This window comes from Monodelphis domestica, chromosome 2 (assembly GCF_027887165.1).
Source record: "Monodelphis domestica isolate mMonDom1 chromosome 2, mMonDom1.pri, whole genome shotgun sequence".
Lineage (NCBI taxonomy): Eukaryota > Metazoa > Chordata > Mammalia > Didelphimorphia > Didelphidae > Monodelphis > Monodelphis domestica.
The window spans coordinates 12,889,330-12,914,932 of record NC_077228.1 but is presented as its reverse complement, the minus strand read 5'-3'; the positions used below and the strand labels follow the sequence as shown (position 1 = coordinate 12,914,932).

Genomic DNA, 25,603 nt, shown 5'->3' with positions numbered 1-25,603 from the left:
ATATTTCAGTTTGAAAATTTGCAGCTCATTCATTACTTAAAGTACAGAAATCAAATAAAGCCTTTTTGAAAACCTGTGGCTGGATGACAAGGTGAAGCCTTCCGTTCACGATGAGACAAAATGGGAGGAGGAGGCAATTTGCCATTGGGGTATTGATGGTGATGAAATGGTTGGATGAGCAGATAGCATGTTCCCATCACTACTGGTGCTACAGACTCCATAGATCGCTAGAAATGGAAGAAAATTCTTGATTGTCCCCATTTTTAGCACTGCTCCCCCTTAAAAACTCGCTTGATTTTCTTTGTATATATTATATATTGACTTGCCTATGTATATGCTGTAATTACTCGAAGGCAAGTTCCCAGAGAACAAACACTTTTTAAAAAATCTCCAGTGCCCAGCAGCCTTCTAAGAACAAAATAAGTTTCTAAAAATTCTTACTTTTTGTGTTAGAATCAATACTCATTATCAGTTCCAAAGGAAAAGAGCTAGGTAAGAGCAAAGTAAGGCTAGACAATTAGGGTTAAGTGACTTGCTCAGGGTCACAAAAGTAGGAATTGTCTGAGGCTAAATTTAAACTCAGAACCTCCCATTTCCAGGCCTTGGCTCTTTATTCACTGAGCTGTCTAGCTGCCCCCATAAAATAATTTCTTAATAAGTATTTATTGACTTGAATTATTAGACTATCAATTTAACTTGAAAAAAAACAATGAAAACATTTTTAAAGGCTTTTCAGGAAAATAATAAATAAACAGATTTTTCCCAAAATAAAAAAAAAAATCATGGTATAGAATCATACCTGAGAATTGGAAGGGGCCTTCGAGGTCATAAAGTGTGACATTGGGAAAATCACTCACTCTCTCTGAGCCTGTTTCCAGATATAATGGGGGAGTTGGGCTAAATAGCCTCAGAGATCCTGTCTACCTCTAAATCTGTGTTCCTGTGATCTAGTCCAACCCCTTTATTTTACAAATGAGGAACGCGAGGCACAGGTCAAGGGACTTGTCCAAGGTCACCCAGATAGCCATTGTCAGAGGCACACTTTCAACCCAGGTTTCAGGTATTCCTGAGCATTCCAAGGCCAATTTTCTATCAAATGTGAATAATACACACTAATCCCTTGGTTTCCTTCTTTATAAACTATGGATTCTGCTAGAGGTTCCCTTAAACTGTCATCCTGTTATCTAAACTTTAAAGATTATGTCAATGCAAGATATGCTTATTGTCCACTAAATCAGTGTCCTTCACTTTAGTGAGCAGATCACTTTCTATCATAGTTCTTCATCAGTGAAATGAAAGCGTTGGACAAGATCATGAGGATATGAGCTTAGTACAGAGCAATAAAATGACTTGCTCAAGGTCACATAACCTTGAAGATCCCTGCTAACTCTGGATTTATGATCCACTCTGTTTCTCCTTTAGAAAAAAAATTATCTTGAGTATATTTTCCTGATAAGCCTTTAATAGTATCTTCACTGTTATTTTCAAGTTTTCATCAAGCATCACTAAACATGTTTTTAAGTCCTTTCCAGCTAGCTAGATTCCTTCCTTAGATTCAGTCCCCTGGTTGCTCATTTTGTTGAGCTAACACCCCTTTAGACATGCATAACACAACTCACTTAAGCTATGTCCAAAGAGCATAAGTTGCAAGTTCACATAAATTTATGTGGTTTAATTCTATTTTACCAAATCTTGCCACTTGGCTTAATTGGACTCTCATACATTAGATATTACTCCCTACTATACTCCTATATTCCCAGCCTCAAAAATTCTGTGCCTTTGATTCTAGATATTAATATACAGCCAATATATAGCTAGAAATCCCTTCTTTTCAAGAAGAAATGGGGAATTATATTGGGACCATCATGTAATGGATACTTTCCCCAATATTGACTTTTTGATACTATTTATTACTAATTAAGTATCATTGCTTAATAGTTACTGTCTAGGTTCTAACTAGGAGGGGGCAGTTAGAGGTCTTTGGAAGAAGGGATGACTAGAAGAATGCCAAGTAAATGTTACCAGATGTACCTCTCCATGTCAGATTGCTGCTCCTCTTCCCTTCACCCACCTCCCTCACCGGCTTCTTTTTAAAAGACAAACACCCCAAATCTGACTCTTGGAGACAACTTTCCTCTGTTTCCCACCCACTTTGAAAGATATTCTCCAATCTATTCAAAAACTTTATTCAATCAAATTATGATGTGGCTATTGAAAACCCATCTGAATATATATTTCCAAACAGGAACACAGTAATGATGGTAAAAGAGCTCCTAAAAGATCATTTCCCCCAGTGCTTTTGAAAAAGTATTCAATCAGAGAAATATTACCATTATTTATATATTTATATAGCCCCTGTCAGTGTTCATGGAGCCCCTGTCTACACTATGATTCTTTCAATAGCTTCTGCCATAGCCACATTTTCTCTGTCCACTTTTCTCTGTTAAAATGCATGAAATATACAGTTCTGATTGTTAAAATAAATATTTGCCTTTGGGGCAGCCAAAGACCATTTTCTATATCATGGAAAAAACATCCCATGGCCTCATTGAAGGGATGAGTTATGTTAAGTTGCCAGTCTTTCATGTAATTTATCCACAATCTCTGCAACTTACTCACACAGCCTTTAGAAGGGCATTTAAGAAGCCCTTAAAAGGCTCTCGAATATAAGCTCCTTGAGGTCTGTGAGATTTAAAATGGTTGAGGTCTTAAACTGTAGTGATTAAAATAGTGGAAGATATAAATTGTGATAGATATAAGAGAGGGTGAGTAAATTTGACCACAGAAATATGTTTCACTACAGTGTCTTGGGTTTTAAAATCAAATATAAGGTGGTCGCCAGGGAAATATTCCCAATTATTCAAATACCCAAGTCAATTGGGTTTTATAGAGATTTTAATTAACAATACAATGAGTAATCAAAGAAAGAGAGAGAGTAAGAAAGGAATAAATATGAAGGGCCTCAAGCCAATATGGCCTAGACCTGAGTCTTAAGAGAAATCAGTCAGTTTTTTTAGCACTCACCACAAGGTCTGACTAAACAAGGATACTAGTGACACCAGGCCAGCATCCTTCCTCAAAGAGTCTTCCAACCAGAGATTGTTTCAAAGGGCCTCTCTCAAGAGCCTCCAGAGCTCCTACCCCAGAGGGACAGAGCCCCTCAGAGGAGCTCCTCAAGGAGCTCTCCTCCAGAATGAGAATCAGAAATTGAGATCCCTGAATGAGATCCAAGCTCTTATTTTTAAGGGCAAAATCTCCTCTGTCACCTCCCCTAAGTCCTTACATCTACCAATCACTGTAGATGTTTCTAAAGGACCGCCCATTTTGAATTCACAGCTGAGTAGTTTTAATCTCTTTAGTAAGTCAGGAAAAAATGCTGCTGTGTTGACAAATTTCATTAGAAAAAACCTCTGAATAAGTTATCACCCTTTTAGGTTTAAGTAGTTTACAAGTTGCCCCACCTTTATAGGTACTTAGTATTCCATTGTATCAATTCTAAAACAGTCATGACTCAAAGAACTTCCTGTCCCTTCCATAAGCATGGATCAAAGTACTTTCATTGTTTAGCAAGCAGTTTTCTGTCCTAAAGCAGTCTTAAGTAGGGTGGAGCAGGGACACTCCCATAGCTAGGAGCCCTCACACTCAAGTAGAGTTCTCACCATCTGCTAGGGAATTTTTTAAAGTAGAAGATTCCCCAATGGGGGAAACCCCTAACATTCATAAGTCTGAGAAATTTTGAGGTTTACAGGTCACAACTCCCCTTTGTCTTTGAACTCCAGGGTCTATCACATGGCATGGCACCCAGAACACATTTAATAGGTGTTAGTGAAATCCCGTTGTGGAATGGAAGATGAAGCCAATGGAATAATTATACTAGGAATCCCAGCATCCCAAATCTAGGACTGAAATGAACTGGAGAAACCATCACATCCGGCTCTCTCATTTTCCAGATGGAGAAACCAATGTCAGTGAGGTTAAGGATCTTAGGATTCATTGGATCACACTATGGTTAGAGAAGTGCTTCATCCTGCCCATTTAACAGTTTCATTTGGATAATGAAGTATAATATAAATAAATAATAGATAATATCAATTTTGTCTTAGTGTAGTTGTACTCTCACATATTGTATAGACAAGTTAAATAGAAAATGTGGCAAAATATTCCAGATAAGGAAGAAAATGTGGTAGTTGGTAGATTTTAGAAGAGGATTAACTTCCCCCCCTGCTTTCCCCCAGAGGACAGAACCAGGGATAATGAGTAGAAGGGACAAAGAGATCACTTTAAACTTGAGGCTCATTGATATCAGAAAACAAAACAAACTAAAGTCCTAATCATCCAAGCTGTAGTAGGTTCCCCTCATTGGAGGTAAGATGACATGTCAGGTACTCTGTAGAGGGATTCGTGGTCAAGTATGGTCTAGATGAGATGGGCCACTGAGGACCCTTCCAACTCTAAAATTCTACTGACTGTTGTGGTCTATCCCAATTTGATCCATTTCCCAAATAATCTACATATGGTAGGAAAGAAACTTGCCTATTGTTTTGCTTTTAATTGGTGATTTGTGTATTTATCATTATGAAACTGAAGTTTGTTGCATTTCTGTTGCATCCCCCACCCACTGGTAGTTTATAGATTTATTCATTAGGGGAAAAAAGATTAATTTCAAAATCTGATGCCTGTTATGTATGTCTTCTTCTAGGAGATGCTTTCTTATCCAACATTACATGATCCAATTAATTTGGAAGCAGCACAGATGATCATAGATAACAAAATTTTGTTCAAAGATTTAGCGCTGAAGTCGATGAGTAACCCCCCGATTATAAGTGGTAAAAAACATCATCATTATTATTTTGACTTGTGATTATTATTATTATGATTATTCAAGGAGAACATTATAGGAAATATTGTATCCATTGAAGGGGAGCAAAGTGATTTAAGCCCTAAAATGTAAAGAGAACTTTTCTTTGTATGAATGGTGGTAACATACTTTTGAGCTCAGTCTTCTGTCAATAAGTCCATTGGTAGACAATTATTTATTAAACTTTAAGTTCTAGATTCATTGTGAAGTTCTGGGGATTGAAAGAAAAGCAAAAATATGGTTTCTACCAACATTCTATTGGGAAGAATACAACACGTGAAAAGTTGATCCGTAGAAGATATATTCATATGAATGGAAGGTTATGTTAGAGGGGACACATTCGGAGGCGGAGGTCAGGAAGGGCTCTTTACAGATGGTGGGGTGACCCAAGTTTTGAGCCAGGTGGCTGAAGTTGAGAGTAATTTCTCATGAACCAGGAAAGCTTGTCTAGACATCGGGCCCCAGGCTTGTTAGAGACACATTGGTTCCTCCCTTGGTACTATGATATTCTCATTAATATGGACATTCCTTCCATTGGGATGGATGGCACTCCTGGACATCCTGCGCTGATTTTGTCTGGGTGCTCCCATTGGACCTCAAGGGTGAATATCAGGTGAATGTTCTTGAGACTTGCTGACAAAGCTCTTGTTCAGTCAGGCATGGTCTGCTCTGGCTGGTCTGTGAGCTCCTCTCTAGCTCTGAGAGTCTGATCTCTAGATGAATAAAATTTCAAGGCTCTGCCAGTGGATTGAGGGCAGAAACCTGAGGCTGAAATCTTGCTCTGAAAGAATAGGGGCATCCATTGTGGAGCAGTGAGTTGTCTTATTGTAGCAGAACTCTGCAGTGGGTCTGGAAAGGTTGTTCAGTGACCCTGATGATAGGATGTATTCTGGCAGAGGTAGTAGGTAACAATTTGTTTCATTTAAGTGGGTATTTATTAAGCATTTCCATGTGCCAGGTATGGAGATATAGGGATGGAGAAGGGAAAAAAAATAAAGAAAGGGAGAAGTGAAAAAATAGTGTTCTAGGATATCATTTGTAGTGTGGCAGAAAGCAATGACTTTAGAGTCTGTGGACACGGGTTCTACCTTCCCTAACTATGAGTACAAGCCCAAGTCATTAACCTATCTGGGCCTCAGTTTCCTTATCTATAAAAATGAGGGATATGGGGTAAGTGATTTATAAGGCTCCTTAGAGCTCTTGTGACTCAAGTACTTCTGTAGCTGGAGTATGTTGTGATTTATGTGATAAGGCTCCATTTTTTTGATTAGAGGCAGTTTGACATGTATACTTTAGGAAAGCTGGATTTGTTGGGTGAAAATAGAGGCCCTGCTCTTTCTGTTGTTATTTTCGTTTTCTGACATCTTCAGAGATACCTCATGTTTCTCTGACTTGACTGGCCATCTAGGGAGATCTGAGTTCTCTCCTGGCACCAGTCCTCAGCTGTTTCCTTCACTGCTAGTAAGTGCCTTTCCCAGATCATATAATTCTCTTGAACTGTTGATATAATCCATCAAAAATATGGCCGGGGAGGATGACCAGGATATGTGCTACTCTAACAGATGGCCTTCCAGAGTCCTCAGGACTGTGACGCCAACATTTTTCTAAGAATGCTAGAATTTCTGAGTTTTCATCCCTTAGAGGTAATTTGGGCAGGAGCCTGAAAGTCTTTGGGAGCTGGAAGAGTCTCCAACTTCACTTTATGACTTCCTTCTTTTCCAGTGTTCCCAACTGAGTGTGTTCTAGAACTTAGTCAGGAATGGAAGTCATGGTCAGGAACTCTAGCCTAGAGACTCCATTTCTCTTTTGGGAAAGACAGAATTGATGGAGGGATGAAGGAAAGATGATAAGTAAGAGTTTGACATACTTTAAACTTGTTCAAAGACTGGAACCAAAGAGTGGTTATTAATGCATTACTATAAAGAGGGAGAATAATGGAAAACACTCAGCACAGTAGCTGGTGCATAGTAAATGTTAGCAATTAGCTGGTATTAACTTGGAGGAAGGTTCTCATGGAGCCCCCCAAGGATCTGTCCTTCACTTTGGGCCACTTAGATGAATGCATAGAGGGTGTGTCTATAAACTATAGGTGAGGCAGAGCTGAGAGGATGGCTAACATGGTGGGTGCTGCATCTTGGTAGGCTAGAATGTAGAGTGCAGAAATGGGAGAGATGCATATATGAGCCAGATGACAAGCTAGATGGGTTGGGGCACAGTCATGATGGGCTTTGGATACCAAATAGAGAAATGTATATATTGGCCTGCCAACACCATTCACTCTATTTGAAAACTGCCAATGAAAAGGGATTCTTTTGAAAAGGAATTTCTATTGGCTATTTAAATACTTCAAGGATCTTTCCTTAGTCCCATGCGAGTCACATTTTGTTTTTATTCATAGCTTCAATAAAGCTATAAAAGAGATGCTTAAACTTTTTTCAAACCAATGAATGTGGAAGGGTTTGTTAGTGCCATGAATGACAGAAGCAGGAGTCAAAATTACCTCTCCAGGTCAGAATTCGGGGTCCAAACCAACAAAGTGAAATCTAAATAATAGTAAATACAGTGTTAAAAAAAGTCTCTTTGGGCTCAAAAAAACCCAAAACAAAACAAATGTACAAGTATAAGATGGAAGAGATGTACTTTGGCAACCATGGACACAAGAAAGATCTGGGGATTTATCTTGATGTGTGTGGCTAGAAAGAGGGGCTGATGTAATCTTAGGCTGAATTAATGGAAGTCTGCTGTCCTGATCACAGGAAAGAAGAGAATTTTGCCCCCCCCCCATTCCCCATTTAACTTAATTAATTTTAAAATTTTAATAACAAATGGAAACAATGATTATATAATCATGCAAAACATTTCTATATTATTCATTTTTATGACTGAATAATGTTATAGAACCAAAACACTAAAATATATACCCAAATAAACAAGTGATAAACCAAAAGTTTTCATCTGCATTTCTACACCAACAGTTCCTTCTCTGGAGGTGGCTAGCATTCATTTTCAGTAGTCCTTAGAATTGTCCTGGATCATTGTATTGGGATTGGTAGCAAAGTCTATCACATTTGATGGTTTGGCAATATTTCAGTTACAGTGTAACATTCTCCTGGTTCTGCTTCTTTCTTTCTTTTTAAAAATGTCTTTCTTTTTTTAAATATATTTTTATTTTTATTTAAAATTTTATTTAAAAATAAAATTTTTAAATTTTATTTAGAATACTTTTCCATGGTTACATGATTCATGATTTTCCCCCACCTCTGCTCCCTCCCTGCTCCTGGAGCTGACAAGCAATTCCACTGGGTTATACATTCATGGTGCAAAATCTATTTACATATTATTCATATTTGCAATACAGTGATCTTTTAATGCCAAAACCCCATTGAACTACATGATCAATCATTTGGTTTTTCTTCTGCATTTCTGCTCCCATAGTTCTTTCTCTGGATATGGAGATCATTCTTTCTCCTAAGTTCCTCTGGATTGTCCTGGGTCATTGCATTGCTTGCTAGTAGAAAGGTCTATTACATTTGATTGCGCCACAACATATCAGTTTCTATGTATAACGTTCTCCTGGTTCTGCTCCTTTCACTCTGCATCCATTCCTGGTGGTCATTCCAGTTCACATAGAAATCTTCTCAGCACAATAGCATTCCATCCCCATCAGCTACTACAATTTGTTCAGCCATTCCCCAAGCAATGGACACTTCCCTATTTTCCAAATTTTTGCCACCACAAAGAGCGCAGTTATGAATATTTTTATACAAGTATTTTTCTAATGATCTTTTTGGGGTATAAACCCAGCAGTGGTATGGCTGGATCAAAGGGCAGCCATTCTTTTAAAGCACTTTGAGCATAATTCCAAATTGCTACCCAGAATGGTTGGATAAATTCACAATTCCACCAGAAGTGTACTAGTGTCCCAATTTTGCCACATCCCCTCCAACATTTACCAATTGCCTTTGCTGCCATATTGACCAGTCTGCTATGTATGAGGTGGTACCTCAGATTTCTTTCAATTTGCATTTCTCTAATCAGGAGGGATTTAAAACACTTTTTCATGTGCTTATTGATTGTTTTGATTTCTTCATGTGAAAACTGCCTATTCATGCCCCTTGATCATTTGTTGATTGGGGAATGGCTTGGTTTTTGTAAATTTGACTTAGTTCCTTATATATTTGAGAAATTAAACCTTTGTCAGAGAATTTTGTTATAAAAATGTTCTCCCAGTTTGTTGCTTTCCTTCTAATTTTGGTTGCTTTGGTTTTGTTTGTACAAAACCTTTTTAATTTGATATAAAGAGTCATTCCTTTTATATTTTATTAAGTTCTCTATCTTTTGCTTGGTCTTAAATTTCTTCCTTTCCCACAGATCTGACAGGTATACTGTTCTATGTTCACCTAATTTATTTATGATTTTACTCTATATTTAGGCCATTTGCCCATTTTGAATTTATTTTGGTATAGGGTGTGAGATGTTGATCTAAACCTAATTTTCCCATACAGTTTTCCAATTTTCCCAGGAGATTTTGTCAAATAACGAGTTCTTGTCCCAAAATCTGGGATCTTTGGGTTTATTGAACACTAGCTTGCTGAGGTCATCTACCCCTAATCTATTCCATTGTTCTACCCTTCTGTCTCTTAGTCAGTACCATATTGTTTTGCTGACCACTGCTTTATAGTATAGTTTAAGATCTGGTACTGAAAGGCCCTGTTCTTCATGATTTTTTTTCCTAGTATTTCCTGCAATATTCTTGATCTTTTGTTCTTCAATATGAACTTTTGTTATAATTTTTTCTAGTTCTATAAACAGGTTTTTTGGTAGTTTGATAGGTATGGCACTGAATAGGTAGATTAATTTGGGTAGAATTATAATTTTTATTATGTTAACTCGTCCTACCTGTAACTACTGTTTTTCCAATTATTTAGATTTAGTTTTAATTATGTGAAAAATGCTTGTACTTGTATTCAGATAATTCCCGTGTTTGTCTTGGCAGATAGATTCCTAAATATTTTATATTGTCTAGAGTGATTTTAAATGGAATTTCTCTTTCTAATTCCTGCTGCTGAATTTTCTTGGATATATACAGAAAAGCTGATGACTTATGTGGGTTTATTTTATATCCTACAACTTTGCTAAGGTTGTTAATTATTTCCACTAGCCTTTTAGTTGATTTTCTAGGATTCTTTAAGTATACCATCATCTCATCTGCAAAGAGTGAGAGTTTAGTTTCCTCATTGCCTACTTGAATCCTTTCAATTTCTTTTTCTTCTCTAATTGCTATCACTAGCATTTCTAGTACATATTAAATAATAGAGGTAATAATGGGCATCATTGCTTCACTCCTGATCTTATTGGGAAGGTTTCTAACTTGTCCCCATTGCAGATGATATTTGCTGATTGTTTAAAATATATACTGTTTATTATTTTGAGGAATGGCTCTTCTATTCCCATACGTTTTAGTGTTTCCAATTGGTGGTGTATTTTGTCAAAGGCTTTTTCTGTATCTATTGAGATAATCATGTGATTTATGTTGGTTTGATTATTGATATGGACAATTATATGGAAGGTTTTCCTAATATTAAACCAGCCTTGCATTCCTGGTATAAATCCCACCTGGTCATAGTTGATAATCCTTGCAATAACTTGCTATAACCTTTTTGCTAGTATTTTATTTAAAAATTTTGCATCTATGTTCATTAAGTAGATCTGTAGTATTTTTCCCTCTGTTTTTGGCCTGCCTGACTTTGGAATCAATATCATATTTGTGTCATAAAAAGAATTTGGTAAAACTCCTTTAGTCATTCATTTATCAAAAGAGAAGTGTAATACCCAGAGAGGTCTAGTCCCTCTTCCAAGCAGCCAATTTGAACTCAGATCCTCTGACCTCATCTAGATGCAATGCTTCTTCTGCCTCTAAGTAGCTCTGGCTTCTTTTAACTCCCAGTTCCAGCATCACTACCTACAGGAAGCTTGTCCTGATACCCCATCAACTGCTAGTGACTCAGTACTACCCCTCCCCACATCCCCTTGTATTTCTTTTGTCTCCCTAAGACTACAAGACTACAAGCTCCTTGAAGTCAGGGGCTTTTTCCACTTTCCTTTGTGTGTTGCCTGGAGGCCCTAAGTAACTGTTTGTTGGTTGATTGGTTGCTTTCCTTACTCTTCCCTTGTAGACTGTGTTGACTGTCCATTGCCTAAAAAATGAAGGCCATATTCCTCAGTTTAGCATCAAAGTTCACCATAACAGTGGCCCTATGTGTTCACTCAACTTCTTCCAGTTTTAATCAAAAAGCTACAAGTATAGGTTTGATGTAAGGGAAAAGCGTTCACAACATGAATGGGCTGCCTTGAGAGGCTCTTGGAGCAATGGTTGGACAACCATTTGTCAAGGACAGTGAAGTGGGTGGTGGTAACTCCTTTCTAGGAATTGGTGGAGATCAGATAGGTCCTCTGAGCTCCTTTCCAAATCTGGAATCCTAAAAAAATGGGATTTGCCATGATTCCAGCTTTCCTCACTGAAATTTCTTCTCCTGTCAGATGGGCTCCTCCTCCTTCCTCAAAGACATCAACATGGGTCACTGGAAGAAGGAAGAGCTCTTGACAGAAATAAGGAAGTTTGGGAGAGGAATGTATTTGGAGAGGATAGGGTAATGAGATTTGCTCTCCAGATCATGTCATCCATGTCTGTTCCTCCAGCTGGAATCATGATGTGTCACCCAACAGAAAAACTGGTGGAAGTTCAGGGCTCTGACACTGCTCAGTGCTCTAAAATATAAAGCCCAACCTCTGAGGAGCACTAATTATAGGTATGAGTTGGAGTTTAGGGGTGGGTGGAAGCTTCCCTAGTGCTACTCTGTAGGACTATGCATCTTAAGTCAATTTATAACTGAATTGAATGGTTTCAATATGGAGAGGTTGTAAGCTTGCCCAGCAGAAAGAGGGGTCTAGGTGGAGGAGCCTTCCAGGATGAGGGTCTATGTGGCTCTGTGTGAGACTAGGCATGCAAGTGAGTATTGTGGAGATGGTAGTTGATGGATTCAGTAAAGCTCTTGCAAAGTGCTATATAAATGCTGATCATCATCATCACCATCCTCATCACCACTATTATCATTATCATCTTTCCACCACACACCTCCTAAGGTCAATCCAAAGACCTCACTTTGGAGACCACCAATGTAATGAACAGAGAACTGGCCTGAACTCAAGAAGACTTGGGTTCAAGTTTCACTTCTCTTTTCTTCTCCTGCTTCCGCCCTTCATTGAATCTGTGGTCTCATAAATATGTCTACTGGAGCCCATCATAAGCCATCCAACCTAGTCTCATTCTGCTTGTTGTTCATTTTATCTGAGCTGGGAAGAGGAGGGGAACCTCTCCATTAGGAGATCTCTCTGCCCATGCAGATCAGCAAACGCTCTGCAATTGAGAGGTTTAGAGGATAGCTAGAGAAGAAGAAAGGACTTTTTCAGGCTCAGCCAGTCAGCCTGTATCAAATCTGGTCATGAGCCAACTCTTTATATATGAATTTCATGTACTAATAATGCTGTGCTTTATTCCTGTCCCTAACCTCCATTGTCTTCACAGAAGATTTAGCCAATATGCCAAAGGCTTTTATTTAGCACCTTTTACAGAGATGTTGGGGATTAACCAATACAGAGATGACATTAAGATATTCTCCCCACACCCCAATCCTTGCATTTATAACCGCATAATCCATTTAGTGACCTGAAGATGTCTTCACTAGTGGTTGAAACAAAATTTGCCATTTTTCCTTTCAGAGTTGGATAGTGAAGAGGATGTTGGTGTCATCTACATCAAGTCACCAGAAGAAATAGCGACCCTGTCTGAAAAGTAACCTTTTTTTGTTATTGTTCTTGTTCATCTAATGACATCTAGAAAAAGAATGTGTGGTATAATAGCTAGAGATCCAGCCTGAAAGCTGAAGACCCAGGTTTAAGTTCAAGTCTGGCCTCTGACACACAGACGGTGTTTCCTGGGAAACTCACTTACCTTCCCATTGACCTAGCCAACTCTCAAAGAATTAAGCTGTAGACAAGGTGCCCTCGGTTGGCGTGCAATGGTAGGGAAATTCCTTGCTGGGTGTTTCTGGCAGTGATAAAATCTCAGATTCCATTCAAAAGAACAACAGTTTTCATAGTTATTTCCTCAAAGAAGTGATGAATTTCCATTTTCTGTTATAGATAATTTTTTAAATTTAAGAATGAACTTATATTCTCTTCTAATACAATCAATGTTGATTCCTCACTCCCAATATTCAGAAAAGGGACCCAAGACCTTTTCAATTATCCAATGCCTGTCAATCAGGCAACACACTTTTCTTGAAGTTAAAATGTCTAATTTCTTTCTTCTTCCTAATTGTCTTTCCTCTTCCTGTGCCAGAAATGTGGTTCCTTCTCTTTCCCAACTCTACACAATACTTTCTATTCAGCATAATGTTGATGTTCTATGTCCTCTGAGTAGGTGGGTCTGCAAGTTCCTTGGGTGCAGAAGCCATTTTCACCTTTGTCTTTGTATTCCCTTGGGCAAGCACCATCTCTGGAACACGGTAGATGCTTAAACCCTCATTTGAAACATATGAAGAGGGTGTATAATCCTGTCTGCAGGATTATATCTACACCCCACTGGCTGGTGAGGATCAAAGAAAATAAACCACGTAAAGAGCTCTGAGAATGTCAGTGTGTTATCCACGTGCCCACTGTTAGTATTGTGAACTGGATCCAAAACCTGCTGTTGCACTCACTGGGCCCATGCAGTTCTACAGAGGGAGCCCTTCAGGCCGCCATATTGCATCTTGTTTAAGGCAGCCTCTGTCCCAGGCCAGTGAAAAGTCTAGTTGTAGTGAATATGACCTGGATGCTAGAAGACCAGCAGGATTCTTGGACCTAATTACTAATGGATGGCTCTGCCTCCCTCACTCTCTGTGTCTGTCTATACATCTGTCTCTTTCTATCTGTCTGTTTCTGCCTCTCTTCTCTGTCTCCCTTTCTCTCTCTTCTCTGTCTCTGTCTCTCTTATTCTTTCTCTTTCTCTGTGCCAAGAAGCTCTTGATTCAGACTCAGTCTCTAACACAATTAACTGACTATAATAACCCTGGGCAAGTTACAGCTATGATGCCATCTATATCGATCCAGAGACTTTCTTTTCCTAGAAGCATGTACAAATGAAGTCACAAGTCCAGGCCCTAAACCAGGGATGGACAACCTTTTGAACTTGGTGTGTCAAAATGTGCCAGAAAAAACGAGCATAACTTGCGTGGTCTGTTATTTCGAGAAAAAAAAGTCTTTCTTGGCATGTGACCCCATACTTTTCTGTATGCGGCCGTATGTCATCAAAAATGGGTACAGCTGTCAGTGCTGACACATGTGTCATAGGTTTGCCATCACAGCCCTAAATCCTATTCTTTGGGGTATTCAGATGGAGATGGCCAGAAGTTGAAAATGTTGGACTAGAGCTCAGGAAAGAGATGGGGCTGATTATATAGATTTGGAAATCATGTTTATATAAATACTAGTTGAATCCAGTGGGACTTGGGAATCCTCAAAAGAAAAAATATCATGGAAAGTGAAGAGGACTCAAGACAACCTTGTGTTATACCCAAATCTCTCTTCCTTGTCCACCAGAATAATATAACAGACTTCCTAAATACCCGTGACAAAATTCAAGTATGCTATTTCCTCATCATTCCTCTGATTTAGCAGACTACACCATTGTCCAGAGGGTTTATGTGATCATTTGGGTGGGACTTGCTGACTCCCAGTGGTCATTCCCTGCCTTTCAAAGTACTCACAAATCATTAACCTAATTCCGTGTTCTAGAATTTTCCAGTAACAAAAATCAAAACTACAAGTCTATAGCTTGAAGAATCTACCTCCTTCCTCTTATAAAAACCAGAGTGACATTTAAGCATCTCCACCTTTTAGTCAAATTTTTTCTTGATGGGTTTTTCAAAGATCACCATCAGAGGATGGATAATCACAGCTGGCACTTCTTTCATGACTCTAGAATGTCCTTCTGTGTCTGATGTCTTGATACTGGAAGGAATACAAACAAAGCATAGTTCCTGAAGACCACCGACACATTTATTTGTTCTTTTATATTTGCCAAAACTAAAGATTTCAAGTCTATGAAATTCTTGCTACAACAAACTTCCCATTTGCCACAACTATTTCTATTACCTATAGTCCTTTTTCCTGGTTAGTAATTTTTAGTATATAATTGTTTGCTGGGCTTTTTAAAAAATGTAGTGGTTTCCAGAACTTTTCTGTTGCTTTTTCCATCCTTTTTTCTAGTCTATTTTGCTTAGGTGAATTCAATCTGAATTTAACGGTTTTCTGTCTATGCCAAATATGAGCAATTATTGTCCTGAATTGTAGTCTAAAAGAATTTCCTGACAAAACCTGACTTTGCCATTTCCTGACTATTTTCCATTTTCAATGCTAATTAGACACAAGACATCTTTTCTTTTACTTATTTAAATTTTTTTTTTTACCAATTACATATAATAAACTTACACATAAGTTTTCCAAAGTTATTTAATCCAAATTGTCTCCCTTCCTCCCTCTACCTTCCTGGAGATGGTAGGAATTTGATCTGGGTTACACATGTATTAACATGCAAAACATATTTCCATATTGTTCATTTTTGTGAGTGAATAATCACATAAAACCAAAACAAGAATCCAAATAAACAAGTGAAAAATCGCATGCTTTTATATGCATTCTGACTCCAACAGTTCTTTCTCTGGAGGTGCATAGCATTTTTTGTCATAAGTCCATCAGAATTGTCCTGGATCATTGTATTGCTGAGAGTAGCTAAGCCTATTCCAGTTGATCATTCCACAATATTGCTATGACTGTGTTCAGTGTTCTCCTGGTTCTGCTTATTTCACTCTGCATCAGTTCATGAAGGCCTTTCCAACTCTTTCTGAAAACATCCTGTTCATCATTTCTTACTGCACAACAGTATTCCATCACTGTCATATACCACAACAATTTTATTTCTTTTTCCTGTCATATAGTCTACAAGGCTGAGTTGGCAGTTCCTAGAGGACATTGAGGAAGAGAGGTCCTTTGGGCAGTTGAAAGTCTGGAGTTCAGGAAGGAGAACAGCATTGGAGATAGGGATTTTGGATACATCTCCATTCGTCATCATTGAAACCATGAGGGGGACTGAGATTGCCAAGTCAGAGAATAGGGACAGAAGGAAAAGGGACAAAGAATGCATTACCCTGGAGAACATTGACCTCAGGGGAATGGCAAGAGGTTGGAGTGTCAGCAAAGGAAGCAGTAGTAGAGAAGGAGTAGTAGAGAAAGTGCTAGTAGGGAAGGAGTAGTCGGGGAAGTAGATGAGAACCAGGAGGTTGTGCTGTCTCAGGCCAAAAAAGAAGGTAATAAGAAGGAAGGGGTGTCCACAGTGTCAGATGCTTTAGAGAAGTCAGGAATCAGGAATACTGAAATGTTGCCTGTGAGTCTAAATTCCTACATAGGATCTTCAAAGCCCTCCATAATCGGGTCCCTCTACCTGTGTGCTGTAATTTCCCCATCACTTCATGATTTTGGTGGTCCCCATCCTCCTCCACTCCATTCCCCCACCCCAACCTCTGCCACATGCAAGGTCTAATCCCATTTAGTAACCTAATAGTAATGAGGATGAGGAGGATAATGAAAATGTTACATCAGTGCATTTATGTGGCCATTCCTCCCAGATCGTGGTTCATCTGCATTTCTTCATCTTATCCAAGAAAGATAAGCTTATGCTTGCTTCTTCTTCCACATCACATACAGCAAGGTGTAGCCTGGAGTCAGGCAGCCCTCAACTCAAACCCTGCCTATACCACAAGCTCCCTGTGTGCCCTGATTCTTCATTGGCAACGTGGAGATAATGACAGCACCTACCTCTGGAGATGGTTTCAAGGACCAAAAGAGAAAACATACAGACCTGAAAATGTTCTAACAACGCTAGCTATTAAAACTCTACTAAGTACCACTGAATAAAAACTCAATGATTAGCTGAACTAGCCAATCAGCTTGTACTTCTTTATACTCCAAGAGAAAAAGGAGTAGACTGAACAGCTTTTGTTATTTTCATGGATTACTTTCAGAAATAGATTTACAAATGTCTTTTTTATTTTAAAAAAGCGCTTCAAAATTCATTGCTTTGTGCGAACTAAACTTTCTCTAAGTCTTCTCTTTCAAGAGAACACTTTTAATAGTTCAGAAAGAAAGAAAGAAATTCCAAAAGCAGAGAGCTTAAAAGTGAACGGGCTGGATCCCAGGGGAGGCAGAAGGTCATGGATTTTCTTTTTTTAAACAGACAAAAGACAATGGAGCTCCTTGTGCTGGAAGATTGGACACATACACATACACAGAACTTGGTTTCTCTCTCTGTGCTCGTATGTATATGTGCTTGCATATTTCAGTTATATAAGTGCATTGACTCCAGATCAATGTTGCCGGCTATGTGATCTATGACAGCAAATTAATCTTGGACTTTTTCTTGTAGAATACAGAATACCGCCTTTTATTTTGGTACCTCCATTGCCAATTGGGGAAATGTTCTAATGGCAAATTAAGGTCACCTACATGTAAAGTGAGGTCTCACAAAACTCCTCCAACATTATGGCAACTCGAACATCATGATGAATTTTATTTGGTCAATTTTTAATCCTCACTTAAGGGTGATCACAGGAGTAAAGTTGCCCTTGTAAAATCCTTTTAAAAACTAATCACTTCGGGGGCAGCTGGGTAGCTCAGTGGATTGAGAGCCAGGCCTAGAGACGGGAGGTCCTAGGTTCAAATCCAGCCTCAGCCACTTCCTAGCTGTGTGACACTGGGCAAGTCACTTGGCCGCCATTGCCTACCCTTACCACTCTTCTGCCTTGGAGCCAATACACAGTATTGACTCCAAGACGGAAGGTAAGGGTTAAAAAAAAAGAAAACTAATCACTTCATGCTTTTAGGAAGTTTTAGAGATGTTTCATGTTTGGTACTAATAAAAATTCCTTCTGGCCTGTCAATACAAAGGACAAAATCATGGAATATGATATCACAATTTTCATGTCACATATATGACTTGAGCAATGGCAGAATTCACTCCAGAGGAATCATTATTATAATATTCTTGAAAAATAGTCATTTAGTTTTAGATTAAACAAAGAACTAGCATCAATTTCAGTTCAACTTACCGTAACATGCATTGTTCTTCTTTTACTCGAGAAACCTTTGTGGCTCCTTCAGCATAAAATACAGATGCGTCAGTTGGATATGTAAAGCCTTTCATGATATTTCTTCAACCTCTTTCTAGCTTTATTTCATAATACTCATGGTACATTGGAAAGAACACTACCTCTTGTGTCAGAAGACCTGGGTTCAAATTCCACCTCTCCTGATTACTCTGTAGAATTTGTACTTCCCTGGGCTTCAGTTTCTTCATCTGTAAATTGAGGTGGCTGATCTAGATGGCAAAGAAAGTTCTTTGCACTCCTAGAGCTACAATGCTTTGTGAACATTGTATTCTGATCTAATTGGAAAACTTTTTGGCTGTTTTCAATTGTTTCAGTTGCGTCTGACTCTTAGTAACTCCATTTGGGGTTTTCTTGACATAGATATAGTAGTGGTTTACTGTTTCCTTCTCCCTCTCATTTCACAAATGAGGAAAATGTGGCAAATGTGACTTGCCCAGGGTCACACAGCTAGTAAGTGTCTGAGGCCAGATTTGTAATCAGAACTCTAAGTCTTCCTGACTCTAGACCTGGCACTCTCTCTGTTGTGCTACCTAGCTTCTTACTCTTAACTGTTTCCTGAGCTCAAAAAGGAATTTCTTGCCTTCACACAAACCGTATCCCATGGTTACTGTGTGCCTCATTGCTGACCAGTTAGCTCCCAGCCTCCAGAATCCTCCTTTTCCTTCAAGACTCAGCTCAGGTTGTATCGCCTCCATATGATTTTCTTTGGCACCTTTTAAGAAGAGTTTGCTGTCAGTATTCTCCTGCCTTGTATCTCTCGGGAGCCAAACCAGCCAGTTAGCATCTTTGCACACCACCTTGGGAGGTTTTCTGATGAGTTCTGGTTCTGGAACCTCTGTTTGCCCAATAAGTGTGACATTTCACCTTTGCAAGTTGATTGTGATTGGATTTGACTTTCCTTTTTCTTTTTAGAAGCATTAAAGGAATTTCCTTTGATGAATACTACAAGACTTGGTCTGGAATTGCAACAACACAAACAAATAATGGCCTCAAAATTCCAGGTAAGGTCATCAATCTTATCTTATCCTGGATTCTTTGGGCAAGGGGAGACTAAACTTCTAACTTTTCCCTGGTAGTTTGGCTTTCCTAGGCATCATGGACATAATAAAAGTACTTGATTGAACCTGTTGATTCACTATAATTCAACTAGGGCTTGCTGAGTGCTTCTTATGGCAAGTTCACTGGAAAAGGAAGTCTGTAAAAAAGTCCATCGTAGTCCATTTCCTTGGAAAATTTACATTCTGACATTCAGAACTCCCCACCAATGCCTGTACTCAAGGTGGGGGGGGGGTCTTTAAGAAAGAAATACTTCTTTACTACTCCTGTTGGAAAGAAAGTGTGAGTGAGAAAGACAAAAATATAGAAAAAGGCAAAAGAAGAGGTGAAGCAATTTGTGAATCATTGAAAAAACCCTGCTACGTATATACCACTGACTGTGCTTGGTGCTAGGGATAGAAGACACAATGAAAAAGTGCCTGCCTGCATAGAACTTACATTCTACTGGTAGGGTTGGGGAAGACAGAGTCATGTCTAGATGTGGCCCACAAGGTAGAGTGTGATAGAAGGTCAACAATCAATTGGGTTAATTCATCCATCACATCCTTCATGCCATGCACTAGACTCTGGCCTGATGATACAAAGGAATAAAGGAAATCGTTTCTGCCTTCAGGGAATCTTGAGGCATTCTGATGGGCAGAACTGAAGACTGACACAGACTCCAGCTAAGAGATGAATGGATCCTGGTAGGCAACACCCCTTTGAGGAGTCTTGCCCTTTGTTTTCCATACAGCTTGGGAGCCAAGAGCAGGTGGACAAACTAGGCTAGCAAGTATGTGAGGACACATTTGAACTCATATCTTCTTGACTCCAAAGTACAATTCTCCAATCATTGGGTCACCCAGTTCCTTCCTATTTTTTCCATCAAGAATCATCCATCTGGAAGTGGTAGAGATCTCATATGGGGAACTAATCCATTCTCTTCATTCTATATAAGAGGAAACCAAGTTACGGAAGAGTATAGTGATTTGCCTAAGGTTGTGCAGGGAACAGATAGTTGGCCTGGGTCCCAAACCAAGGTTCATAGGCTCAAAATACCTCCCTTTAAAACCTTTAACATGTCTGGAAGTCATTATCATAAAGACTTTGTAGTCATGAGAAAATAAATATATGGGTGCAATGTTGATTAACAGAAGTGTCTGATATCCCCTTACTTTCCTTTATTTGGTAGTAATACTATGCATGATTTTTGGAATTATTTAATTTCTTCTCTTTTTGATACCTTAAGAATTTTTCTTTCAACATCGTTTAAATATTGTCAGCCCCAGGATTGTTTTCCTCTTTGTCTCCATGGCCTGGTCTAACTACTCTCCCCACATTACCTTCTTTCCATTTCCATCTCCTCATGCAGTAGCATCCTGGTACCAAGATGTTCAGTCTAAATGTGGCAGTTCAGTTCATTGATGAATATATCTCTTTTTTTCTTTTTCACAAATGTTGCTAGAACTCTTCTCTTTCTTCTGGGCTTTTTGCTCTCTATCCTATTGGTTCTTTAACTTCTTATTTTTATATGCCTTCAATGAAATTCCTATCAAGATTTCTATAAACTAATCCTCCAACTCATTTTTTTGCCATTCTATGAGGCATTATTTCTCATTCTCTCCCAATATCATTCCTCATAAGATTTTGCAATTTAAGTCCATGCTCTAAGGCATTGGTACTCTTGACTTGACTACCTCATCTCTTTTCTTGGTAAGGTGTTTGGTGAGAGAGTCTTTTTAAGACATTTGGAGAAGAGAAGACATGAGAGCATTTATATCTGGGAGATGTTAACCAGTCATTAAGCTTTGATTGACTACTGGGAGGCCATCAGATACCTTCAGGGAGAACAGAAATAACATTAATGTCTGTTGTTGCACTGACACTAAATTATTTAACTTGAAAAGGCTACAAGCCAAGACTGAAGTAGAGAGAGAGTTGGTACACAGCCTCCTAATCACACACACTCAATATAGCCACTGAGACTGAGATGGAACAGAAGATGGATTGATTCTCTGGCACTAGTGCTAATTATAGGCTGACAATTATCCCCAAGAAAACCTAGGTTCTCCCCTGGTCAGCACCTCACCATCCATATGTGGGAACCATCAGTTACATCAAATGGAGAAATTTGGAATGCTGGGTATAAGTTCTCTTACCATGGTATTGCACCTTCCAGGGATGTCCAAATAAATGATACAGTTGATTCGGGCATAGCCAGAGCTGGCTCAGTATTTGGAAGATTCTAAAGGAATGTGTGGGAGAGAAGAGGCATTAGGTGGCTTATCACTCTGAAGGTCTACAGAGCCATTGTGCCAACATCATTGTTGCCTATTCCTGGGAAGTCTGGATAGTCTATCAGCACTATGGCAGAAAATGGAATCTCTTCCATTTGGATCATTCTAGGAAGATTCTGAAGACTGCTTTGTAAGATAAAATACCAGATATTGAGGTCCTTTCTCAAACTGAACTACCAAGTAGCCAAACTTTACTGTAGAAAGGAAAACTCCAATGGGTTGGCCCCATTACTTGAATGCCAAATCCGGGTTTGTCCAAAAGACTTTTTTATAGAAAACTCTCATCAGGATACTTTCAAGGTCTGTCTGAAGAGCTTTAGTATCTATTGAGACGTGGGCGACTTTGGCACAGGAGCATCAAGCATGGAATGCCCATATCAAAGAAGGTTCTGTGCTCTATGAACAAAGCAGAATTGCAGTATTAGAAAGAAACATCAGATGTGCAAATTTGGAGGCATCTCCATCCCAAATGTTCTTACAGTGTATTTGTGCCCAGCCTGTGGTAGAGCCTTCTGACCTAGTGTTGGTCTGAGCAGTCACAGCAGGATACACTGTACATTGACTCTGACCTAGTGATGTCATTTCGGTCCTCCTCATGTAAGAAAGGTAACAACCAAGGGAATATTAGTGGAAATTTAACTCCCCGCAAAATCATTAACCTTTTTTTCTGTCTAAATTTGGCCTGTGTGAGCAGCCACTAACTGCAAAACAAAAAGCTTGTCCAGGTTATAGAATTTCTAACAATGGAACTGAATTACTGAGAATGTACAAGTCTGTTTCTCTAAACTGCAATTGGTGAGGTAAGATTTACTGTTGGAAGGAAAAGCTTTTTGGACTGCAACTAATTTTATTTTGAGTTTTGAATTCAGGTATAGTTGTTTGATGGATCATTGATCAGTGTGTTGGTAATCCACCATTCAAGAAAAAAGCCGGGGGCAGCTGAGTAGCTCAGTGGATTGAGAGTCAGGCCTAGAGATGGAGATCCTAGGTTCAAATCTGGCCTCAGACACTTTCCAGCTGTGTGACCCTGGGCAAGTCACTTGACCCCCATTGCCTACCCTTACCACTCTTCTTCCTTGGAGCCAATACACAGTATTGACTCCAAGAAGGAAGGTAAGGATTTAAAAAAAACAAACAAAGAAAAAAGCCACAAGGTACTCAGATGGAATGTAATCCTGAACTATCACAGATAGTAGACTTCTCTGTAGGGTAAGATGGAATTCTGTACCACTCTCTGAGCCATGATGATGAGAGTAAAGTTTAAGCATTGCCCATTACCACCCTCTTCCTCCCCTCCACTATAGTAATTTTTCATGTCTCTTTATGTTATGTAATTTGCTCCATTCCACCTCCCCTTTCTTTTCTCTCAGTGCAATCCTTTTTTTTTACCTCTTGATTTTTTTTGCATATAATATCATCATAATTAGCTAAGTTCCCCACTTTCTGTCTAAATATACTCCTATATGCTCTATTAATAAGAAGAATTTTTAAGAATTACAAATATCCTCTTCCCATGTAGGAATACAAACATTTTGACCTTAATGAGTCTCTCAAATTTTCTTTTTTCTTATTTATTTTTTAGGTTTCTCTTGGATCTTGTGTTTTCTGTGGATTCTTTCAATTTTGTATTTTATTTTCTTGTTCAAGAATATCTGGGAAGTTTTCTTTGATAATTTATTATATTATGATGGCCAGGATTTTTTCTTGTCATGATTTTCAAGTAGTTCAATAATTCTTAAATTGTATCTCCTGGATATATTTTCCAGTTCAGTTTTCCCAATGAGACATTTCATGTTTTCATCTATTTTTTTTCATTCTTTTGATTTTGTTTTATTGTTTATTGATGTCTCATCAAATCATTAGCTTCTAGTTGCCCAATTCTTATTTTTAAGAAATGCTTTTCCTCCATCAGCTTTTGAGCCTCCTTTTTCATGTGGTCCATTTCTTCTTCTTTAAAATAATTAATTAAGAATATGTTTCCATGGTTGCATGATTCAGTTTCTTTCCCTTCTCTTTTCCCTCCCCCCTCCTGGAGTTGACAAGCAATTTCACTGGATTATACATGTATTGTTGCTCAAAACCTATTGCTATTTTATTCATATTTGTAATAGAGTGATCTTTAAAAACCAAAACCCCCCATCAGATAGCCATATAAACAAATGACAGATTATATGTTTTTCTTCCTTGTTTTTATTCCCATAGTTCTTTCTCTCAATCTGTGTAGCATTCTTTCTCATAAGCCCCTCAGGATTGTCCTGGATCATCATCTCATTGCAACTAGTAGCAAAGTCAACTGTATTTGGAATCAAAACTTGAATTTGAATGCCATATAAAGTCAGGAAAGCCTGAGTTCAAGCCCAGTCTTAAACATTAAGCCTTCATCTGCCTTAGTTTCCTCAACTGTAAAATGAAGATAATACCACTTTCCAGGACCTTTTTAATTATCAAATGATTTCATGTTTATAAAAATGCTATTATTATTATTATTATTTTATCTTCATAACGACCCTGGGAGATAATTACTGTTATAAATATCCCCATTTTACAAAGGAGGAAACCGAAGTTGGCAGAAGTTAAATGACTTGCCCAGGACATGTACACAATACCTTAAGATTTAGAAAGGCCATTTTAACCTCAAAACACTTATCTTCATTTTATATTAGATGACTGAGTCAAAGAATTTTCCATTGTCACACCAGCCAAATGTTGAAGTGTTGTACTTGGCTCTGGTCCCAAATCACCTTTAATGGGATCTCTGAGATATTGACTTGATAATGAAAAGCCCATCAGGTGATCATGTGGTGTCCTTGGAATCAGAGAATGTGGGTTCAAATCCCACCTCTGATACTACTGGCCTGACCTTGGGCAAGGTATTTAGCCTCCTTGGGCCACTGAATCCTCAACTATAAAAATGAAGGGGTTAGTCTAGAAAGCTTATGAGGGTCCTACTCTCCCAACTCTGGGATTCTATAAATAAGCAACATGTTATAGGACATGCTGAATTTCAGAATTACAAGAGACCTCAGAGGTCATTTAGTCCATCTCATACCCAACAAAGAATCTCCCTTAGGGCACATTGGTCTGATGGTCATTCAACATTTGCTGTCAGAACCCTCCATCTCTCTAGGCAGCTCCTTCCACTTTGGGAAACTCTCATCTTTAGGAAGTTTTCCTTAACATCAAGCCTCAATTTGCCCTTTTGCAATCCTCCCAGTTGTGTCCTCTGGGGCTAAGTAGAATAAACTTAATCCCTCTTTCACTGACAATCTCTCAAGGATTTAGAGACAACTCTGGTGTAATCCATGAGCCTCCTTTTCTCTAGGCTAAACATCCTCAGTTCCTTTGACTGAGATTCTTCAGGCATGGATTCAGGACCCTCCCCTGTTCTGGCCACCCTCTTCTGGATGCTGCCCAGTTTATCAAGACCCTTCTGAAAATGTGCTTTCTGGAACTGAACCCTGTACTCCACTCTTGACAATTTAATGGAATGTGACATGTACATCAATCAGCAAACACTTATTAAATGCCTATTATGTGCTGGGCTCTGTGTTATGTATTCACATCTCCTCATTGCCAAGTAAGCTGCTTAATGAAAGACATTAAATGACATTTAGTGAAAGGCATTAAATGCTACTTAGTGAAGTCATTAAATCAGGCTGAGATATGAGCACTGAGCAATTCTGGACTCATTAATGTAGCAAAAAATTTAGTTTGAAGTTAAGTAAAGATTTCCACAAGTTCTGATGGACAAGACCATTGAGTGTCATCTTGACCCTGGGAGATCCTGCTTCTGACCCTGGCTGGCTCTCTGACCCTGGATGAGTCACTTCCTGTTCCAGGACCCCAGTTTCCTCATCTGTAAAACAGGAATAATAATACTGTGACTCACAGGTGTGTTAGGAGAAAGATGCTCAGTCAAAACGTCAACGGTGCATGTGAATTACTGTTTTTGTTTCTCCTTCATTACAGTGACTCATGACCCTAATTTAATGGAACATTTCATAAAATGGAAGAGCAAGCAAAAAAATACAAATCGAGGCTGGGATGCCAAGTAAGTAGCTGGAGTTCTGATTGTGAATATCAAGTAGAATGAAAGCTCCCCGAGGGCAGCAGCTGCCATTTTTGGTTCTGTATTCCCAGAGCCCAGT

General features: G+C 38.8%; 1 protein-coding gene across 1 annotated transcript in view; it reads left to right on the top strand.

The window, feature by feature from the left end:
• Positions 1 to 25,603, top strand: part of UBE2U (ubiquitin conjugating enzyme E2 U) — a 75,721-nt gene that overhangs the window by 6,492 nt on the left and 43,626 nt on the right. Inside the window, exons 5-8 of the mRNA XM_007480465.2 lie at positions 4,700 to 4,826; positions 12,638 to 12,710; positions 19,036 to 19,124; positions 25,425 to 25,506. Coding sequence (XP_007480527.1) covers positions 4,700 to 4,826; positions 12,638 to 12,710; positions 19,036 to 19,124; positions 25,425 to 25,506 — 371 coding nt within the window. The remainder of the gene's footprint in view (positions 1 to 4,699; positions 4,827 to 12,637; positions 12,711 to 19,035; positions 19,125 to 25,424; positions 25,507 to 25,603) is intronic.